At 43.9% G+C, this 17,751-nt stretch overlaps 1 protein-coding gene across 1 annotated transcript in view; it reads right to left on the reverse strand.

The window, feature by feature from the left end:
- ADAMTS12 (ADAM metallopeptidase with thrombospondin type 1 motif 12) overlaps nt 1–17,751 on the reverse strand; it is a 306,746-nt gene that overhangs the window by 37,189 nt on the left and 251,806 nt on the right. The window contains exon 18 of the mRNA XM_041749284.1: nt 10,567–10,777. Within this exon, the coding sequence (XP_041605218.1) occupies nt 10,567–10,777 (211 nt within the window). The remainder of the gene's footprint in view (nt 1–10,566; nt 10,778–17,751) is intronic.

Genomic DNA, 17,751 nt, shown 5'->3' on the forward strand with positions numbered 1-17,751 from the left:
ATCTATTCACGAGAGACACAGAGACACAGGCAGAGACACAGGCAGAGAAGGAGAAGGAAGCTCCCTGCGGGGAGCCCAATGCGGGACTCGATCCCAGGACCCCGGGATCACGGCCTGAGCCAAAGGCTGACACTCAACCACTGAGCCACCCAACCACTGAGCCACCCAGGGAGTCCCTCTCACACTCAGGTTCACAGCAGGTGAGCTGGAAACAGAACTGTGCCCGCCAAACTTGTTTTCTCCCCTCTTAACATCTGGTTTCCGTGCTCCTCTAGTTTTCTTTTCTTTTTTTTTTTAATTAGGATTTTATTTATTTATTCATGAGACACACAGAGAGAGAGGCAGAGACACAGGTAGAGACACAGGTAGAGACACAGGCAAGGGGAGAAGCAGGCTCCATGCAGGGAGCCCAACATGGGACTCGATCCTGGGGCTCCCGGGGCTCGCCCTGTGCCGAAGGTGGCGCTAAACCGCTGAGCCACCCGGGCTGCCCCCCCTCCTCTAGTTTTCCATGGAAATACCTATCTCCTCGAGACCACATGGGGCTCAGAACCGCCCACTTACTCTCTGCAAACTGAAGATACAAACCACAACACAGTAAAACTGAAGTCTCCCCGGGGCTTTGAACAGGGGACAGTGAATTCACAGAGAGTACAATGATGCATACCTGATACCTACTCAAGAGATAGGAATATTATCTTTTCTAGGGTTGGAATGCTGTTCAATTACATCAAATATTTATACATTTTCTGGAATCTACTAAGTTAGTTATAAAAAACCTTCCCCTTTATATTTAGAAAACACTCAGTATAACCAATGTAGTCTCACCCAGGCACAAAGACTCCATTTCCACTTGCCTGTGTCAGGTGCAATCATTAAATTAAGCCGAACAACTATCATACCCACACATGTACACAGATCTGGGATGTATTCTGAAATTTTAAAAAAATTATTTAATTTTTTTTATTTTTTAAAGATTTTTATTTATTTATCCATGAAAGGCAGAGAGAGAGAGAGAGAGAGAGAGAGAGAGAGAGAGAAAGAGGCAGAGGGAGAAGCAGGCTCCATGCAGGGAGCCCGATGCGGGACTTGATCCTGCGATTCTGGGATCATGCCCTGGGCCAAAGGCAGATGCTCAACCACTGAGCCACCCAGGCGTCCCCCTATTCTGAGATTTAAAGGTGGGTAGTTAATCAAAGGTAGAGAGATCCCCTTTCCAAAGGGTGAGTCCTGTGGCATGATGCTGATATGAGGGGTCACAGCTGGTGCCCCTTCCCACCATGTGCCCTCCACTTTCTATAGGGCATGGCAAAGCACAGGCAGCTGGAGTGCCTTCGGAGGAATCCTAACAGGATGGTTCTCCCTCAGGAATCACGCTAAAGAATCTACTTCCTCAATCTCAGCAGCTGCAAATCATATGTAGTTATTGCATAACAATTTCTAGATGTTTTGAAAAATCTATACTTTTAGCAGACAGCTCCATGTTTACCTTTTCTTTCCAGTTTCAAGTTAGCCACCAAATATATCGCACTAGGATATAAACCATCCAGAGGTCTTCGCTGGCTGTTTCACATCTGTCTATCTTCTCTTCCTGACCTTGAAGCAGGTTTTTGAGGATGGGGATTGCATACTTCTTGACAGATCTCAAAGGGCTCAGAGCCATTCTTGTGTGTGGTACTCACAACCGCCCTGTGAGACTTACGAGGCCGGAATTATGATTCCACCCTCACAGGAGAGGAACCTGAGACTCAGGGAGGGACTTGCTTAAAAGGCTGCAAGTCAGTGGCAGAGTAAGAATCCGATTTATTTCATAGCCTCATGAAATCTAGTGCGACACACAGAACAGGTGGCCATCTGCTGATTTCACCTCTTGACCTGACCACAAACTCAATTTCTGAAAAGCTACCCAAAGGCAAGAACTGTTTCAGATTCATAAGTGAATTCCAGGATTGTTCTTGGGACACAGTGATCACTCAATACACATTTATTAAGTGACTATTTCACCAACAAACAAACAAACAAACAAAAATATGGAATGGGAAAATTCTTCTGTGAGGTTAGGCATTTTTTTTAGCTTATGATTCTTGCCTTCTCAGGTCCTATTTTCAATTTCCATTGTGTAGGAAATCATATGGCTGTATAAAGACCCCCCTTCGTTTTGTTCCAGTCAAGCATAATCCCCCCCTGATGCCTGATAGCTGTGAAATCAGCTCTTCTGAGAAACAGGAGATGCCTGTCAGCCCAGGAGACTGCGCAGCTGAGAGCATGTTCCCCTGCGGGTTGAGGTCACCTCCCTTTGGAGCCTGGCAAGGGCCCGCTGGGGGAGTTAACCAGTTTGCCTGGTTTACTACAGTACTTCTGCCTTCTTGTGTGCGAAGGGGCTTTAGGCCCTGTCCGGTTCGTCCTGCTGTGCTACGTGCCTCGGGCAGCCTGGGTTTTGAGAGCTGATCCATGAAAGAGGCCCTGGCTGATGCCAACTGTCCTCAAGCAGCAGGTGTACCTCCCTTCGGGTTTTTCTTTCTAAGAAATGTCAGAGTAGACAGCTACATGGCAGGAAGGTCTTTGATTTTTTCTTTCTCTTCATTCCAATTTTTTTTTTTTACTTGAAATGCTTATAATGTCGACAGGAAGTTAGAATTCACAACTTTACATGCATTTAAAAGTATGTAGGTGTATGCCCTCCACCCCTACGTTGAACTGTGAAGCTCAAGAGCTATAAAAATACCCACCATTTGCTTCGACGTGGATGGAACTGGAGGGTATTATGCTGAGTGAAATAAGTCAATTGGAGAAGGACAAACATTATATGGTCTCGTCCATTTGGGGAATATAAAAAATAGTGAAAGGGAATAAAGGGGAAAGGAGAAAAAATGAGTGGGAAATATCAGAAAGGGAGACAGAATATGAGAGACTCCTAACTCTGGGAAACGAACTAGGGGTGGTGGAAGGGGAGGTGGGCGGGGGGTGGGGGTGACTGGGTGACGGCCACTGAGGGGGGCACTTGATGGGATGAGCACTGGGTGTTATTCTATATGTTGGCAAATTGAACACCAATAAAAAATAAATTTATATATTTAAAAAAAAAACTGTAAGAAAGGGCAGCCCCGGTGGCTTAGCAGTTTAGTGCTGCCTTCAGCCCAGGGCGTGATCCTGGAGTCCTAGGATCGAGTCCTACGTCAGGCTCCCTGCATGGAGTCTGCTTCTCCCTCTGCCTGTGTTTCTGCCTCTCTCTCTCTCTTTCTCTCTCTGTCTCTAAAAAATAAATAAAATCTTAAAAAAAAAAGAACCTGTAAGAAGTAAGGTGAACTCTCCAACCTGCCATTATTAATTAACTGCACACAGCATAGTGACTACACCTCAGCTTTCTCCTCTGGAAATGGAAGTTAATATTAACCTTTTAAGGCTGCTGTAAAGATTACATGAGGCAATAGTATTAACCCCGTGCACAATAGAGAGAAGACAACTGGCAATTGGAGGCTCTTATTATCACTTTATAATAATGATGCTGATAATAATAAGAACAACACAGGGCTTGGGGGCCTGTGGTTTCTCCTGTTCTTGTGGAGCACAGGGGCACACACCTGGCTGTGGGAAGCTACGAGGTGAGCAGCCGCCTGGGTGAAGGACTTGCAGGCACATATCTAGAAGATACTGTGGATACCCATACGGCCCACTGGTTTATTGCTAGATTTTTTTTTTTTTTTTAAGATTTAGATCTCCTAAGGTTAACAGAGGGACACATATGTATTTTTTAGAATTCATAAATTACAAGTATTAAATAACCTTATTTACTGTGTGAATTTGCTCAACTTAAAGAATAAAACAGTGGTAAATAATAGCTTGTTGTTTAGTCGAAACATTTTAGACTTTGAGCTTTCAAAACTGAGGGTTAAAAAAACCCAAAAACCAAAAAGACAAAAACAAAAAACAAAAACCTGAGGGTTATTCTAGAACAGAGATTCCAAAGTGGCAGCCTCACGACTAAATTTGACCCTCAAACACGAATTCTTTGGTCTGTTCAATCTTTCTTTCTTTCTTTCTTTCTTTCTTTCTTTCTTTCTTTCTTTCTTTCTTTCTTTCTTTCTTTTCTTTCTTCTTTCTTTCTTTCTTTCTTTCTTTCTTTCTTTCTTTCTTTCTTTCTTTCTTTCTTTCTTTCTTTCTTTCTTTCCTTCTTTTATGGGGCAGGGGAATGAGAGGGAGAATCTCAAGCAGGCTTCATTCCCAGCAGGGAGCCTGACATGGGGCTCGATCTCATGATCCAAGACAAAATCAAGAGTCAGATGCCTAACTGACTGAGCCACCCAGGCACCCTGGCTTGCTAAATCTTCAAACAGACGAAACACAAAAACTCAATTAGTAGCCAACATTTAAAAAATAAGCAGATTTCATAGTAAAATTCCAGATTTTACTCTCTCTGTCTCTAATGATAAATAAATAAAATCTTTTAAAAAAGGAAAGAAAGAAAAAAATAAAATTCCAGATTTTAATCTCAAAAAAGCAGATGATCTGCAAGTACTGGTCCCATTCCCAAATGGCAACTCAAAACTTCATTCATGGAGACCTGGGTCTGGGAGCAATTTATGTGTTTTCCAGAACACCTACGGTTCGTCCCCACGTGCTTTCCTTACCAGTAGACCCAGAAGCTTCCAATTAGCCCAGGAATGTGATTCTTTAGCACCGGGGCACATTGTGCCCAGCAGGAGAGTGTTAATTATCTACCAACTACGCGGGGCCAAAACCAAAGTTGCCTTTTCTAGCAGTCACGCCGGAACAAGCAGTGCTATTTTGTACTCAGCCCCATGCTTCTTCCAACACACCTTCCAACTGTGTTTATCTCCTTAGGAGCTGTCAAGCCCTGCAGATGATATAAATGCAGGACACAATGCCACACTCAGAGCTCATCTTGATGGGTAGTTTCCAAAACCACTGTCTGCTATGATTACTTTGTGCTCTTACCTTGTAATTTCGAACTCTTTGTACCAGGCAAGCAACATCTTTTATTGCCCTCCCTGGGAGTCATCTTGCTCCCATGTGCCATTACTCAAGATTAAGATCTCCGGGAGCCTGCTGAGAAAGAGGTGTGCTGCTAAATGAGTCAAGCCACCCACCCAACGTGCGCTGTGGAGGAAGGGAGCTCACAAATGGCTCGGAGCTGTAGTGCTGAGAGTTTACTAAAAAACACAGTCGGGGCTTATCACAGAGTTAGAGCTAAAGGGCTGAGTAGAGAAATAGCTAGTGCTTGGCTGTAAATAACACCTACTGTGTAGTCTTGGGAACTTATAAATGAATGATGGATCTCATGCTAATGCCAGCTTTGAAAACACGTTGAAAAACTTGGGGAACTGTTATGGATTGTACTTCTCCCCCACCCCCCCAAAAAAGATATACTAGAGTCCTAACCTCTGCCTATCCCTTACCCGTATATCTCAGAATGGAGACTTATCTGGAGATGGGGCCTTTACAGAGTCAATCGAGTTAAAATGAGGTCCCCAGATGGGCCCTAATCCAATATGACCACTATCCTTATAAAAAGGGAAATTCAGACACAAAGACACATACACAGGGACAATGCCACTGAAGATAAAAGCAGAGATCAGACTGTTAACATCTACAAGCCAAGGAAACCAAAGGCCACCAGAAGTTAGAAGGCATGGGACAGAGTGTCCCTCACAGCCTTGAGAAGGAACTAATAACTCTGTCAACACCTTGATCCTGGACTTCTGGCTTCCAGAGCTGTGAGACAATAAATTTGTTTTTGATTTTATTTCAAGATTTTATTTATTTGAGAGAGAGAGAGAGAGAGAGAGAGAGAGAGAGTATGAGCAGTGGGAGGGGAAGAGAGAGAAGCAGATTCCCGGCTGCGCAGGGAGCCTGATGTGGGGCTTGATCCCAGGACCCTGCGATCATGACCTGAGCTGAAGGCAGACGCTTAACGACTGAGCCACCCAGGCGCCCAAATTTTTGTTGTTTAAACCACCTAGCTTGTGGTATTCAGTCATGGCAGCCCTAGCAAACTCATGTGGTACCCTAGATAATTAAACAATATATCAGACAGGAGGAAGAGAATCAACATGGTCCTGAACTGGTTTTCTGTGAGTAGTTGTGTCAAACAAGGATGGCTATACGTGTTCTCCAGGAAACCTGGCAAAGCACAGGCTGCTGACATCTGAGAAGAATGAGATGTTGGCACTCACAGACATTCCGAGCCAAAAGAGAAGGTGGTCGAAGCTAAAATATCAGGTGTTCAGCTTTGTACTTGATAGATTCTCAGTTAGTTGGCTAATTGCTTGTTTTGTTCATTTGTTTGTGTGCTTTTATCAGGCACAGAAAGGGCATGTCTGCTTTGGGAGCTCCATCCACACCCCATCAAATACATTAAAAAGATATTACTGGTCTTGAGGGAATATAATTTATTTCTCTAAAAACCATCTGAAAAGCCTTTTCTTCTTTTGCTTTAGAAGTATTTTCAGAAAGGGGCAACTTATTTAATAAGAGTGCTCTGATTTCTCAGCAATCATTATGCATAGTCTGGAATTCAAGAAAAGTGACAAAAGCTGCTCTATAAATTGTTTCCAAACATAATACACTTTTTATGAATACTAAGGGCTGTCATATTGTTATATTTTGTAGACATTTGAGATGCATAATGCAGAGTGTTGATAGTAAAAGCTCTGCTGCCTGCATTAAAATCCTGACTCCACTGCTTTAAGGACAAGCCTCTAAACATCTCCATGGCTCAGTTTCTTTACCTGTAAAATGTGGTTAATAAGGCTGTCACGAGGTATTGTGTTAATACCTATAAACGTGTTTAATACACATACTAAAACGCCAGTATCTGCCATTCAAATGTAAATAATTATTGATTTCTGATTTTGCTGTGGCCTTTGTTTTTATGGAAACCATACATTAACCTTTTCTTTATTTAGGTCTCAAACATTTTTGTAGACCCTTGACTCAAGCCTCGTGCTTACAGTGCTCCATTCATAAAATGGCCTTGAACTCAGGGCATGGGTCTAGATGACAATGCGGAGGGGCACAGATCAGTTCTGTGAGGGCATCTGGGTGCCACCAACTGGACAAGGCTTGCAAAATCACAGTAGCATAGAAGAGAGACACTTGTCTTCTTGCTTGAGAATGAAGTTACCATTTAGTGAACACTCACTATTTGCCCGGCACCAGGCAAGGGGCTTCTGTGGATTATCTTCAAGCCTTACACTAACCCTGTCTTTATAAGTGGGAAAAGGCTGAAGGGGGTTTATCACTAGCTCAAGACCATATAATTAGGGTTGCCAGGGCTAGAGAACCTAGGAAAATTACTCTCCCACTAAATCCATTTGCCTAACTGCCAGGAGTAACAGGGGAATTCATGAACAATGTCAGCCTCATGGAGTTATCATAGATGTTCAATGAGGCAAACTCTATAGTGTGAAAAGCACTGAACAGATGATAGATGACACTGTTATTTCAATCTATTTACCAGGAAATGACTGTTTCTATAGCTTACTACGTCCCAGGCACTTTGGATGTTTGGAACTATTAACTCATTTCATCCTCATGACTTCTCTTGAGTCTAAGTACTGCTGTTTTTCCTGTTTCATAGATGGAGAAAATAAGCCACAGAAAACTAAAAGGAATCACAAAGAGATTAAAGTCACACATCTAATAAGCGTCAGAGACAGGGCCTCATGCCCCAGAGACCATGCACGTTCTTCACCACTAGACTGGCTGGCTCTCACAAGGCAGGTCACCAAAGTGGTATATCTAATAAAAATGGGGGGCCACAGAAACTTGGATACCCTGTCTTTGTTTACGACAAATCCAGTTTCCCTTCTTTACCCTCTGTGCCCATAACGTAGTTTAGGTGAACACAGGGTAAGATTCTTGGTGAAATCTGAGATTGGGGGTAGGAGTCGTGTTCAGGGCATGAGCTTAGAGAGGGAGGGGCTGGTCACAGGGGCAGAAAGGCCCCCAGCTCTTGCTAGGTCCTCCCTGTCCCTGCTGGGTCGGGGAAGAATGTGCCAGCCTGGCACAGCTGAGCTCACTCTTCTTTCATTGCTTGGGTTAGCAGAAGTGTCTTGACAGGGAAGGGAAGTCAGCCTAGGGAGGATGGCGCTGCAGGAGCCTCATAGTTCTTAGATCTTTTGGCGCAGTTACCTCCTAGCTTCTGACATCCAGGGTGCCCCAACCAGCCCAGTGCAGACCAAACGATGAGGTATCCTGGGAGCACTACCCGGCATCCATTAATGTCAATCTCAAGACAAGCTCCAGACCATGAATATTATGATGGCAAGAAGACAGCACTATAACAACTCTCTTAAAAATGTCTCTGGGCCTAGTTAGAATGTCAAAGACATTTCCTTATATCCCAGCAAAGCTCATTAGAGGGCTAACATGTACAGACATTAGCAAGATAGCAGAGGAAAAAAAGGAAGACCCACTGGATGAATATTTTGTTGCTGATTTAGCTAAAAGCACCTGTCATGACAACATCCCCTAAATGAAGGCCAGGGCTCAGCATTTTTGCTCAACTCCATCAAGTGGAAGCTAGAAACTGAATTCCGTGTCTGCTCACAATACACTATGCAATGGCCTGTTTTGGAACAACAGACACGAGTGCTTGTCGCATCGTGCCAACTTTTTGGTCCCTTGTTTTCCAGTTAAGGCACATCATTTTCTTCTCCATAAACATGAGCACAATAAAAACTTCTTAGCCAAATATGTAATTGTAATCCTTTAAAAAAGCATGAAGAATCTGGCAATTAGTAAATTCTACTTGACCAGAATTATGGGCTGCTTCAGATGCAGCCAAAACATCCCTGGTAAACAGATGTAATGGGCCAGTCACAATACCTCGTTCAGCCTTATTTGGACAACACTGTAATTTACAGCAATCTAGGCTGGCCCCGGGCTACCCTGTCCCCTCCCAGGATCAGCCCCATTGCCATATGTGCACAGATTAGTTTGTAGGTATGTTTTCTTTGCATGTATTTGTCTTTCTTTTTCTTTCTTTCTTTCTTTCTTTCTTTCTTTCTTTCTTTCTTTCTTTCTTTCTTTCTTTCTTTCCTTTCTTTCTTTCTTTCTTTCTTTCTTTCTTTCTTTCTTTCTTTTTTCCTATCTTTCCCTTTTGATATAAAGTTCTTACAACACAAGAACCATTTCCTTTTTATTCTCACCTTGATGCCCAAGAGAGCATTCTGCACAGATTTAGAAGCTAAATAAACCTAAACTATGACGATGAACTAATGAAATAAAGCTCTGGAAATAATGTTATCATAGTGGCTGTATTCAAATGAGTGTTTCTGCTTTCAGATAGTCAGCTTCAGAGATGGCACCTTTGCTTATATAAGTTTCCAAAGTCTTCTTTAGATAATACTTCGGGGCAGCCTGGGTGGCTCAGCGGTTTAGCGCCGCCTTCAGCCCAGGGCCTGATCCTGGAGACGGGGGATTGAGTCCCACATCGGGCTCCCTGCATGGAGCCTGCTTCCCCCTCTGCCTGTGTCTCTGCCTCTCTCTCTCTCTCTCTCTCTCTCTGTCTGTCTCTCATGAATAAATAAATAAAATCTTAAAAAAAAATACTTCAGCGTTCCTTTATTAGTACAGATACTACTTACTACACTCTCCTGAGTCAAATATTTTCCATTTGTCTGAAGGTGAGTCCTAAGAGGAGTTTCTATGACATTCTGGTCACTGGTAGCATTATTAACAAAAAGCCCAGGGCTTTCCAAGGAAGCTCAGAAGAAGTCAGCTTTCATCCATGAAGTCAGGACTGTTGGTTTAAAAACTCATTTATTTTTTGTCATTCCTTAGGTCATTGAACTGCAATGTGTGCAGGAAAGCAGAGGCAAGACCCCTGGAGACTATGACACTTGGAGAAAAAAGGGTTCCACTTCCACTACAGACTCTGGAAGCACAAAGCATGACAGTACCAGGTTCCATGGTAACCTAGAGAAAAGTGAGGCCTGGGAGTTTTTTGGGAATTTCTACCCACTGATTTCTAATTATATTCTGAGAATTTGATTGGATTCATTTTGGGAAAATGCAACAACACGTATTTGAATTTATGTGGCTAATAATAGTAGATGTTTGAAACCTTGGTCAGGTCCAGCCTTGACCCATGCTGAATAGAGAGACGATTTGAGGGGCTTCTTCAAGTGTCAAGTTTACTGCCTCTCATTCTATCATTAAAGCAACATTCCTCCAGTTTTAGTTAGCTGCAGTAGTTCTAGTGAAACATAAATGTAAGTGTTTAATAAACTAGCTCTTGGGGTGGGTGGAAGAGTCCTGATTTGCTACCAACGGTTTAACGATGGGACAGCAAAAATCCTGACAATGTACCAATTAGCTGTTGTGAGCCTGTGCAAATGGGATCCCTGGCAGGTATTTGACTACTGGACAAGTGAGAAGAAAATCCTGTAAGAACAGAAAATAAGCAAGATAGGATACAAGGCAGTGGGAAATGCAGGAAACAGGCCAGAGGTGTTAGACACTGGCCACTGCACCATTTTCTCTAGAGTTGCTCTGGATTGGTTAACGAAGAGGCAGGGGTGGCAAAGTGATGAAGCTCACCTCACTCCAGTTGCCCACGGTCCAGTCTGATGGACACAAGATGTCTCTGTTGCAGGAAATGAGGGTCTTGGGCTTCAGCAGGTGCTGGCAGTCTTTAGCTGGGAGGGCCTGCTCATCAGAGCCCATGGTCTGGATGCATAGCACCGTTCGCTTCTTCTCTCCATGGGGCCCACACGATGCTGAGCATGCTTCCCACTCCCCTGCCCACCACCTGCAGACACACATGGACATGAGGGAGAAGAGCAGCACAAATATACATATATATACATTCAGTTCAGCCACTGGAAAAAGAACCAGGTGCAGGGGTGCAGGTACAGAGCTGGGTGGCCCTTGGAGATACTCCAGCCTGCTGGCATAGACAGGGCCACAGCAGGCCTGTGCAATCACGGCTTGAGTCCAGCACCCGGCATAAGGAGATGCCCTAGATGCCCTCTTCCTTTAGAGTCAAGAAAATAGATGTCTAGTTTTCTATTCTACAAAATCAAGCACACTTAAGCCTTATTTTCCTCATCTGTTAAATGGATATCACAATCCTAACCTTACATGAGTGTGGTAGATTAAACAAAATACCAATTTATATGTAGTGCAGAGTACAGAGCCTGACGCATAATAAGAATTTGATCACTTGTAATTTTTGTTGTTGTTTTGACTGTTGCTATACCGAGTAAGAGAATCTAATAGAATCTAGGTCCCCCGGCTCCTACCTGAATGTTTTTCTGTTCTACTGTGAGGTGGGTACTGAAGCAATTGCTGATTTTCAATTATCTAGGAGATGGTCAGTCAGAGGCATTGCCTTCATTCTCCTCATCTCCTTCAGTCTACCTATTACTAGTTTCACTGGTCCCTTTGATAAGAAAGCAGAAGGAGAAACAAAATAATTTCTTACTTGTCAGGTATTCTTGACAAGTCAAAGCATTGAAACTGTTTGCTAAGTGAATACTCTGAATTCACTGTGGCAAAACAGGATGTGAACTCTTCCTCTACACCATTATCATGGATGATTTACTCCAGATTCTAGAAGGCAGACCCCATGGCTACACAGAAAGAGCTTTTCAAAGTAGGAGGGAGCCCTCTCTTCTTTCCCTTCTCCATCACTGTGTAGATCTTGCCCAGCACAAAAGAGAGAACAAGTATCTTGATCCAGTGTGGTTTGGGTTCACCATTGTTAGCAAGTACAGCCCACTTCTTCGGCTCTCCATGCAGTAATAACATGGAAGGCTTCTATTTTTCATGGGAAAATAGTATAGCGTGCGAAGTTGTTAGTTCCTGAATTGAAGGAAGACTTCTAACCTTGAGATAGCATGGAATTTTGAAGAACTTTGTACTATGATTTATATTTAGTAAGTATTGTATTTATTTGGGCAAAACTTCCTTTGATTCTCATGCCTTTAATCTCAGGTTAAAAATATTTGAAGAAAGCTACTCCTTGATTCTATTATATTCTTTAATAAGTTATTTTTAAGTTATTCAGATTACTTAGCTATTCTTTAGTGTTTAACATCTATAATTAAGTTATTAAAACTATTTATTCATTTATTTATTAAGTAATAATAATAAATAAGGTTATTCCCTTATTCCTTAGTGTTTATCATCTGGCTGTCTTGTGTGGATAAAGAGCTAATATTGGAACCACATGATGTGAAAACAAATGAACACCCACTTCAGTAATTATTAATCTACTTTACCCTACTTTTGACATGTCCAGGGGAAGTCAGACATGTTACTGAATATATGAGATGTCATTTTGGAAGGGCTTTAATAATCTGAGTGGACCAGAAGTATACTTTATTGAATTACTTGCTACACGGCTTTCAGCTGTTGTCACCACAAAGTGATAATGAACCTCCCTATTTTCTCTTTTTCTGGAATCTCCTCCATAGTCCCCTGGGGCCTTTTTGCATCTGTTTGTCACTAAAGTAAAAACAGTCTTTTTTTTTTTAAATCTCCATGCGACGATCTCCAGGCCCAGGGCTCAGGAGCTATTGTCAAGTTGTTTTCTGTTCTCCCTTTCATTTTTTGATGTCTGCCATATGCCACCTTTCTAGGAGATGTATAATAGAGTACTATTTTTATATTTATAAGAGATTTGTGGCAGAAGGCTGTTGAAATGCTCTGAGGGATTGGTGAGAAGGGCAATGTAATGCGAAGAACTCAGCAGGACAAGAGCCCAGCCCATTTTGTCACCCCAACAAGACAACCTCCCTGGCCTAATCAGCACAGAATTAACAACAACCTACCCTGATTGATTCTGTTTTTGCAACTGATCTTTATCTTAGAATCTCAGAATGCTGATGACACCACACAACTGGATAACTGGTCGTGCACTGCCTTTACAGTTCTTTAGTCCCCTTCCAGGAGTCGATTTCACCATCCCAACTACAGTGTAAGAGTCCTGGAGGCATGAGGGGGGCGCCTGGGTGGCTCAGTTGGTTAAGTGTCTGATTTCAGCTCAGGTGGTGATCTCTCTGGGTCCTGGGATAGAGCCCCATGTTGGGCTCCCTGCTCAGGGGGCAGTCTGCTTCTGCATTTCCCTCTGCCCCTGCCCCTTGCTCTCTCTCTCTCTCTCTCTCTCTCTCACACACATAAATAAATAAAATCTTTAAAATAAAGTCCTCCGGACTGGGGCTCTATCAGTGATTCTCACTATAACAACACAGTGGGAGGCTTTAAAAAGCAAAAAATGCTACCAAATGACAACAATTTAAAGAGATCCATTCAACTGCTTGCATTCCCTCTTCTTAAGTGTAATCTTCAAATTGTTTGCAGGGAATTGTACGAAATGATGTTTTCCAGGATAATAGCAGAAGTTGAGGAGTAGAATGGGCTGTCTTCCTCCTCCGAAGCGTGACGATGTGGAATAGCAGAAGTGGCAGCTGCAAAACTGCTCATCAGCTCTCGGCCAGAACCTGGGCACTGGGTGGCACATGTGTGCTGGCTGGGATGGCGCCGTGGGTGCCCGGTGCCCAGCTCCTGCCTGCGGCCGCAGCACTTCCTTCCTAAGCGCCAGGGCTTCATTACTGACTGTGGGGCAGGGGGCTGAGTTATCGGTCCATTTCAAAATTTTGCTCTGAATCAACAAGCTGCATCTCATGCACCCAACTAAGAAGCCTTCCAGGGGGGAAAGAGGTAACACTTACCTTGTTCTGACAACGCTGCTTTTAGAACTGAGGGATGAAGAGATGTCAACCACAAAGCCCCGAGGAAGGAGGGCAGGACCCTAGGGACCATGGCCAGGAGGCAGGGTTTTGGGATCCAGCTGCCTGGCTGCTGGTCTAGCCCTGACAACAGCTTGCCTTGCCAATGAATATGCACCTGATAGAGCCTAGCTGGTTGCAAGCTTCCTTAGGCAGTGACCTTATTTGTGCTATTCCAAAAAAATCCTTTGTCATTCCAAGAAGTCCCAGTCACTTGGTTTTCCAAGCTCTGAGCTTCTGTAACTTCGTTGGGGGGATCTCCTGTGCTCTTTTGCTTGCATTAAGTTGCCTGCATTAGTTTCCTATGGCTGCTGTGATAAACTACCACAAACTTGGTAGCTTAAAACAACAAAAAATCTGATTTCTTATAGTTCTAAATTCAATAGTACTGGGATGAAATCAAGGTGTCAGCAGGGTTATGCTCCTTCCAGGGCTCTATGGAAGATCTGTTCTTTGCCTTTTTTCAGTTTGTGGTGGCTGCCAGCATCCCTTGGCCTCCAGTCTTTAAGGCTAGTATCTTCCCATCTGTCTGTTCTGTCTTCATATCATCCTCCATGTCTGTGTGTGTGTGCGCACATGACTACTGTGTAAAATTTCCCTCTACCTCTCTCTTAGAAGAACCCTTGCAATGACACTTGGGACTCAAGTGGATACTTGTTCAAGACCCTTTAATTTAATAACATCGGCAAAGATCCTTTTTCCAAATGGGGTAACATTTGCAGGCTCTAGAGATCTGGATGTAGATGTCCGTCTAGCCTATCCCATGACCGCACTGAGGGCAGGTTCAAGTCCTCACAGCTCAGCTTGTATCACATAAGAATTCCTTTATGAAGGCTCCTCTTCTGTGTCCCCTTCAGCTCAGCTCCTCTGGAAGGGTCCTTCAGCCTCTGGACTCTTGCCCAAATATCCTTCTCCCTCTCCCACCAGTAGTACCCTACGGTAAAGTTACCTCCAACTAGAAATTTCTAATGGTTGGGGTGTGGACACAGGTAAGATAACCACCCTCATGGAAAGTGAATTCTGAAAAGAGTGAGGCCAAGTGATCAGCTACAGGTAAATCAGAAAATGTCAGCAACAGATTGATGTGTTCTAAAACCAGAGCTGATACCAGAATCTTTTTGGATTATGTTGCTTTTTATGTACATAGCCCATGTCCCCAGAGCCCTACCTTGGCTTCAGCAGGTGAGTGTCTGCATCAAGATCCTTTGGAGCCCACCACATCTAGCACAGTACTTGCTTTGCTTTAAACACAGCCTGGATAGGGGAGAGGTGCTTGTCTTTCGTGGGAGGTATGTAATGGTGACCATAGGCTATAGCCAGACAGCCTGGGTTCAAATCTCTGTCGTCTACTAGTTGCATGATGCTGAGTGAGGTAAGGAATATTTTTTCCTCTATAAAATTGGCACAATTATAGTTATTTTTCTGAGTAGTCGAGAATAATAAAGAGAATACATAAGATATCTCTAAAACAGCATCAGAAGTGAGGTAGGTGCTTAAAAACCCCAGTTTTCCAGATGCCTGGGTGGCTCAGTTGGTTAAGTGTCCAACTCTTGATTTGGCTTAGGTCATGATCTCGGGGTTGTGAGATCAAGCCCTGAGTCAGGCTCTGCACTCCATGTGGAGTCTGCTTGACATTGTCTCTCTCCCTCTGCCTCTCCCCTGCTCATTCTCTCTCTCTCTCTGTCTCTGTCTCTCTCTGTCTCTATTTCTCTCTCTCAAAAAAAAAAAAAAAAAAACCACCGTTATTTTCTACTCTACTTTCCCATTACTTATGTTTCAACAAATGTGTGGGTTTTCCGCACCAAGCAATTCTGATCCTAACTGTCTGGGGTTAGCGCATACTGGACAGGTTAAGGGCTCAGCCCCACATCACCACCCCCACCCCCTGCTCTTCATGTCCAGGTGGTGGTCACCTGTGTTTCTCACCAGCTGGCTACGAATCAGGGGTTCCCACATCCCTGCCAAGGGTTTGATAATTTGCTAGCATGGCTCACAGAACTCAAAAAACAAAACTTATTTACTAGATTACTCATTTATTACAAAAGGATATAACTCAGGAACAGTCAGATGGATGAGGCTCACAGGGAGGGTCCAGGAGAATGGTGGCAAAGCTTCTATACCCTCTTGGGGCACACCACCCTCCCAGCACCTCCATGCTTTCAGCTCCAGGAATCTCTCCTTCCCCTCTAGCTAGACTTTGTTTTTGTCTTTTTAATGGGGGTTTTGTTACATAGGCAGGACTGATCACATCATGGGCCATTCTTGACTAACTCAACCTTCAGCCCCTCTGCCCTCCCCAGACTTAAGGGAGTAGAGCTGAAAATTCAAACCCTCCAGTCACAGCATCCTCTGTCAGCCAGCTCCATCCTGAGGCTGTCTGGGAGCCCTGGCCACTTCGTTAGCATACAAGACAGTCCCTTTGGTGGTTCTAGAAGCTTTAAGAGCTCTGTGAGGAACCAGGCACAGAGATGGCATATATAGCCTCTATTGTGTCACGATACCTCAGTGTTCAGTAAATGGTAACTGTTATATGGCTATAATCACCATTGTGCCTCTCGTGAGAAATAACAGAAGCTTAATAAATATTTGCTGGCAATAGTAAGGTGGAGGGAGACTATGTATGTAATAAGATGAAATGAGAACCTGAACACCAGGGACAAAGTTAGAGGCAGGAAATAATCAGCTGTGGTTTTAAGAGGACATCTAACCCACAGAGAGTGGCTTTGAAAAGCAAGGTGAGAATCCCAGGCTCGTGTGTCCCATGGGGAGCAACAGGTATGTACTGGTAGAGGATCATTAACCCTGAGGGAGACCGAGTGTGAGGAAGCATGTGAGCACAGCAGAGCATGGGTGAGTGATTAGCCCCAAGAACTGTGCCTCCTTCCTGGCTCACTCTTCCCAGAGAAGAAATTATGGGAAGGGCAGCTACAGACAAAACCTAGGGCTGGCAAGAGCTGTGGCTGGGTGAGGTGGCCCTGGAGAGGTGAGGCAGGTCAGGGTCTGGCTCCCTGCCTCCTGGTCTGCTCCCCCCTAGCAGAAACCACAGAGCTGGACACAGAATAATCCTTCTGACTCCGGCCTCTGCGTCCTGCCTGTCTGCCCTCACCAGAGGCCATCGTTGCCTGCCTTCACTGATTTGTCTGGACTCTTTACCTAGTTCTTTGAGATTTATCACATTCTTCTGGCTTTTTCTTTAGAGCTCAGTTCGTCACTTATTTTTTTTAACTGATTAATTTTTTTAGAGAGAGAGCATGCATGAGAGTGGGGGAAGGGGCAGAGGGAGAGATGGAAAGAGAGAGAGGATCTCAAGCAAGCTCCATGCTGGGGAGAGCCCAATGCAGAGCTTCATCTCACAACCCTGAGATTATGACCTGAGCTGAAATCAAGAGTTGGACGCTTAACTGAATGAGTCATCCAGGGGTCCCACTTGTTTGATTTACAATACCAATGAGTCCCCTCCTGTTTACCTAAACTCCTTTTAGTGTGTCTCCCTAGGCCTGGAATGAATGCCTGATGGAAGCCACAACCTAAGTGCACCCCTGCTGAAGGTCACTAGAGAATGAAGACACTCTTCAGAATTAATTCTTTTTTTCTCCCTTCCCTTTTCCTTCCCTCTCTCTCTTTCCCTCCCCTCTCTCTTCCTCTCTCCCTCCTTCTGCTTCTTGCTGTTTTTCTTTCTCTCCCTCTCTCTTTAACATAAGTCCCTAATAATAACATTCTAGCCACCTTCTGGGATTCCAATATCTATCTAGAACAGCAAATGAGTAGCTCTGTAACACTGTTCTCAGCCAAGGGTGCTTTTACCCTCTATGAGACATTTTGAAGATATGTTTGAATGTTTGAATGTTTGAAGATATTTTTGTTGTGACAACCTGGAGGAAGGGTGGAAGTCGCTACTAATGTCTAAGCAGGTACAGGCTGGGGGTGTCGCTAAACATCCTACCACACACAGGACGGCTCCACAACCAAGAGTCATCCATCCCAAATGTCA

Source organism: Vulpes lagopus, chromosome 3 (genome assembly GCF_018345385.1).
Source record: "Vulpes lagopus strain Blue_001 chromosome 3, ASM1834538v1, whole genome shotgun sequence".
Lineage (NCBI taxonomy): Eukaryota > Metazoa > Chordata > Mammalia > Carnivora > Canidae > Vulpes > Vulpes lagopus.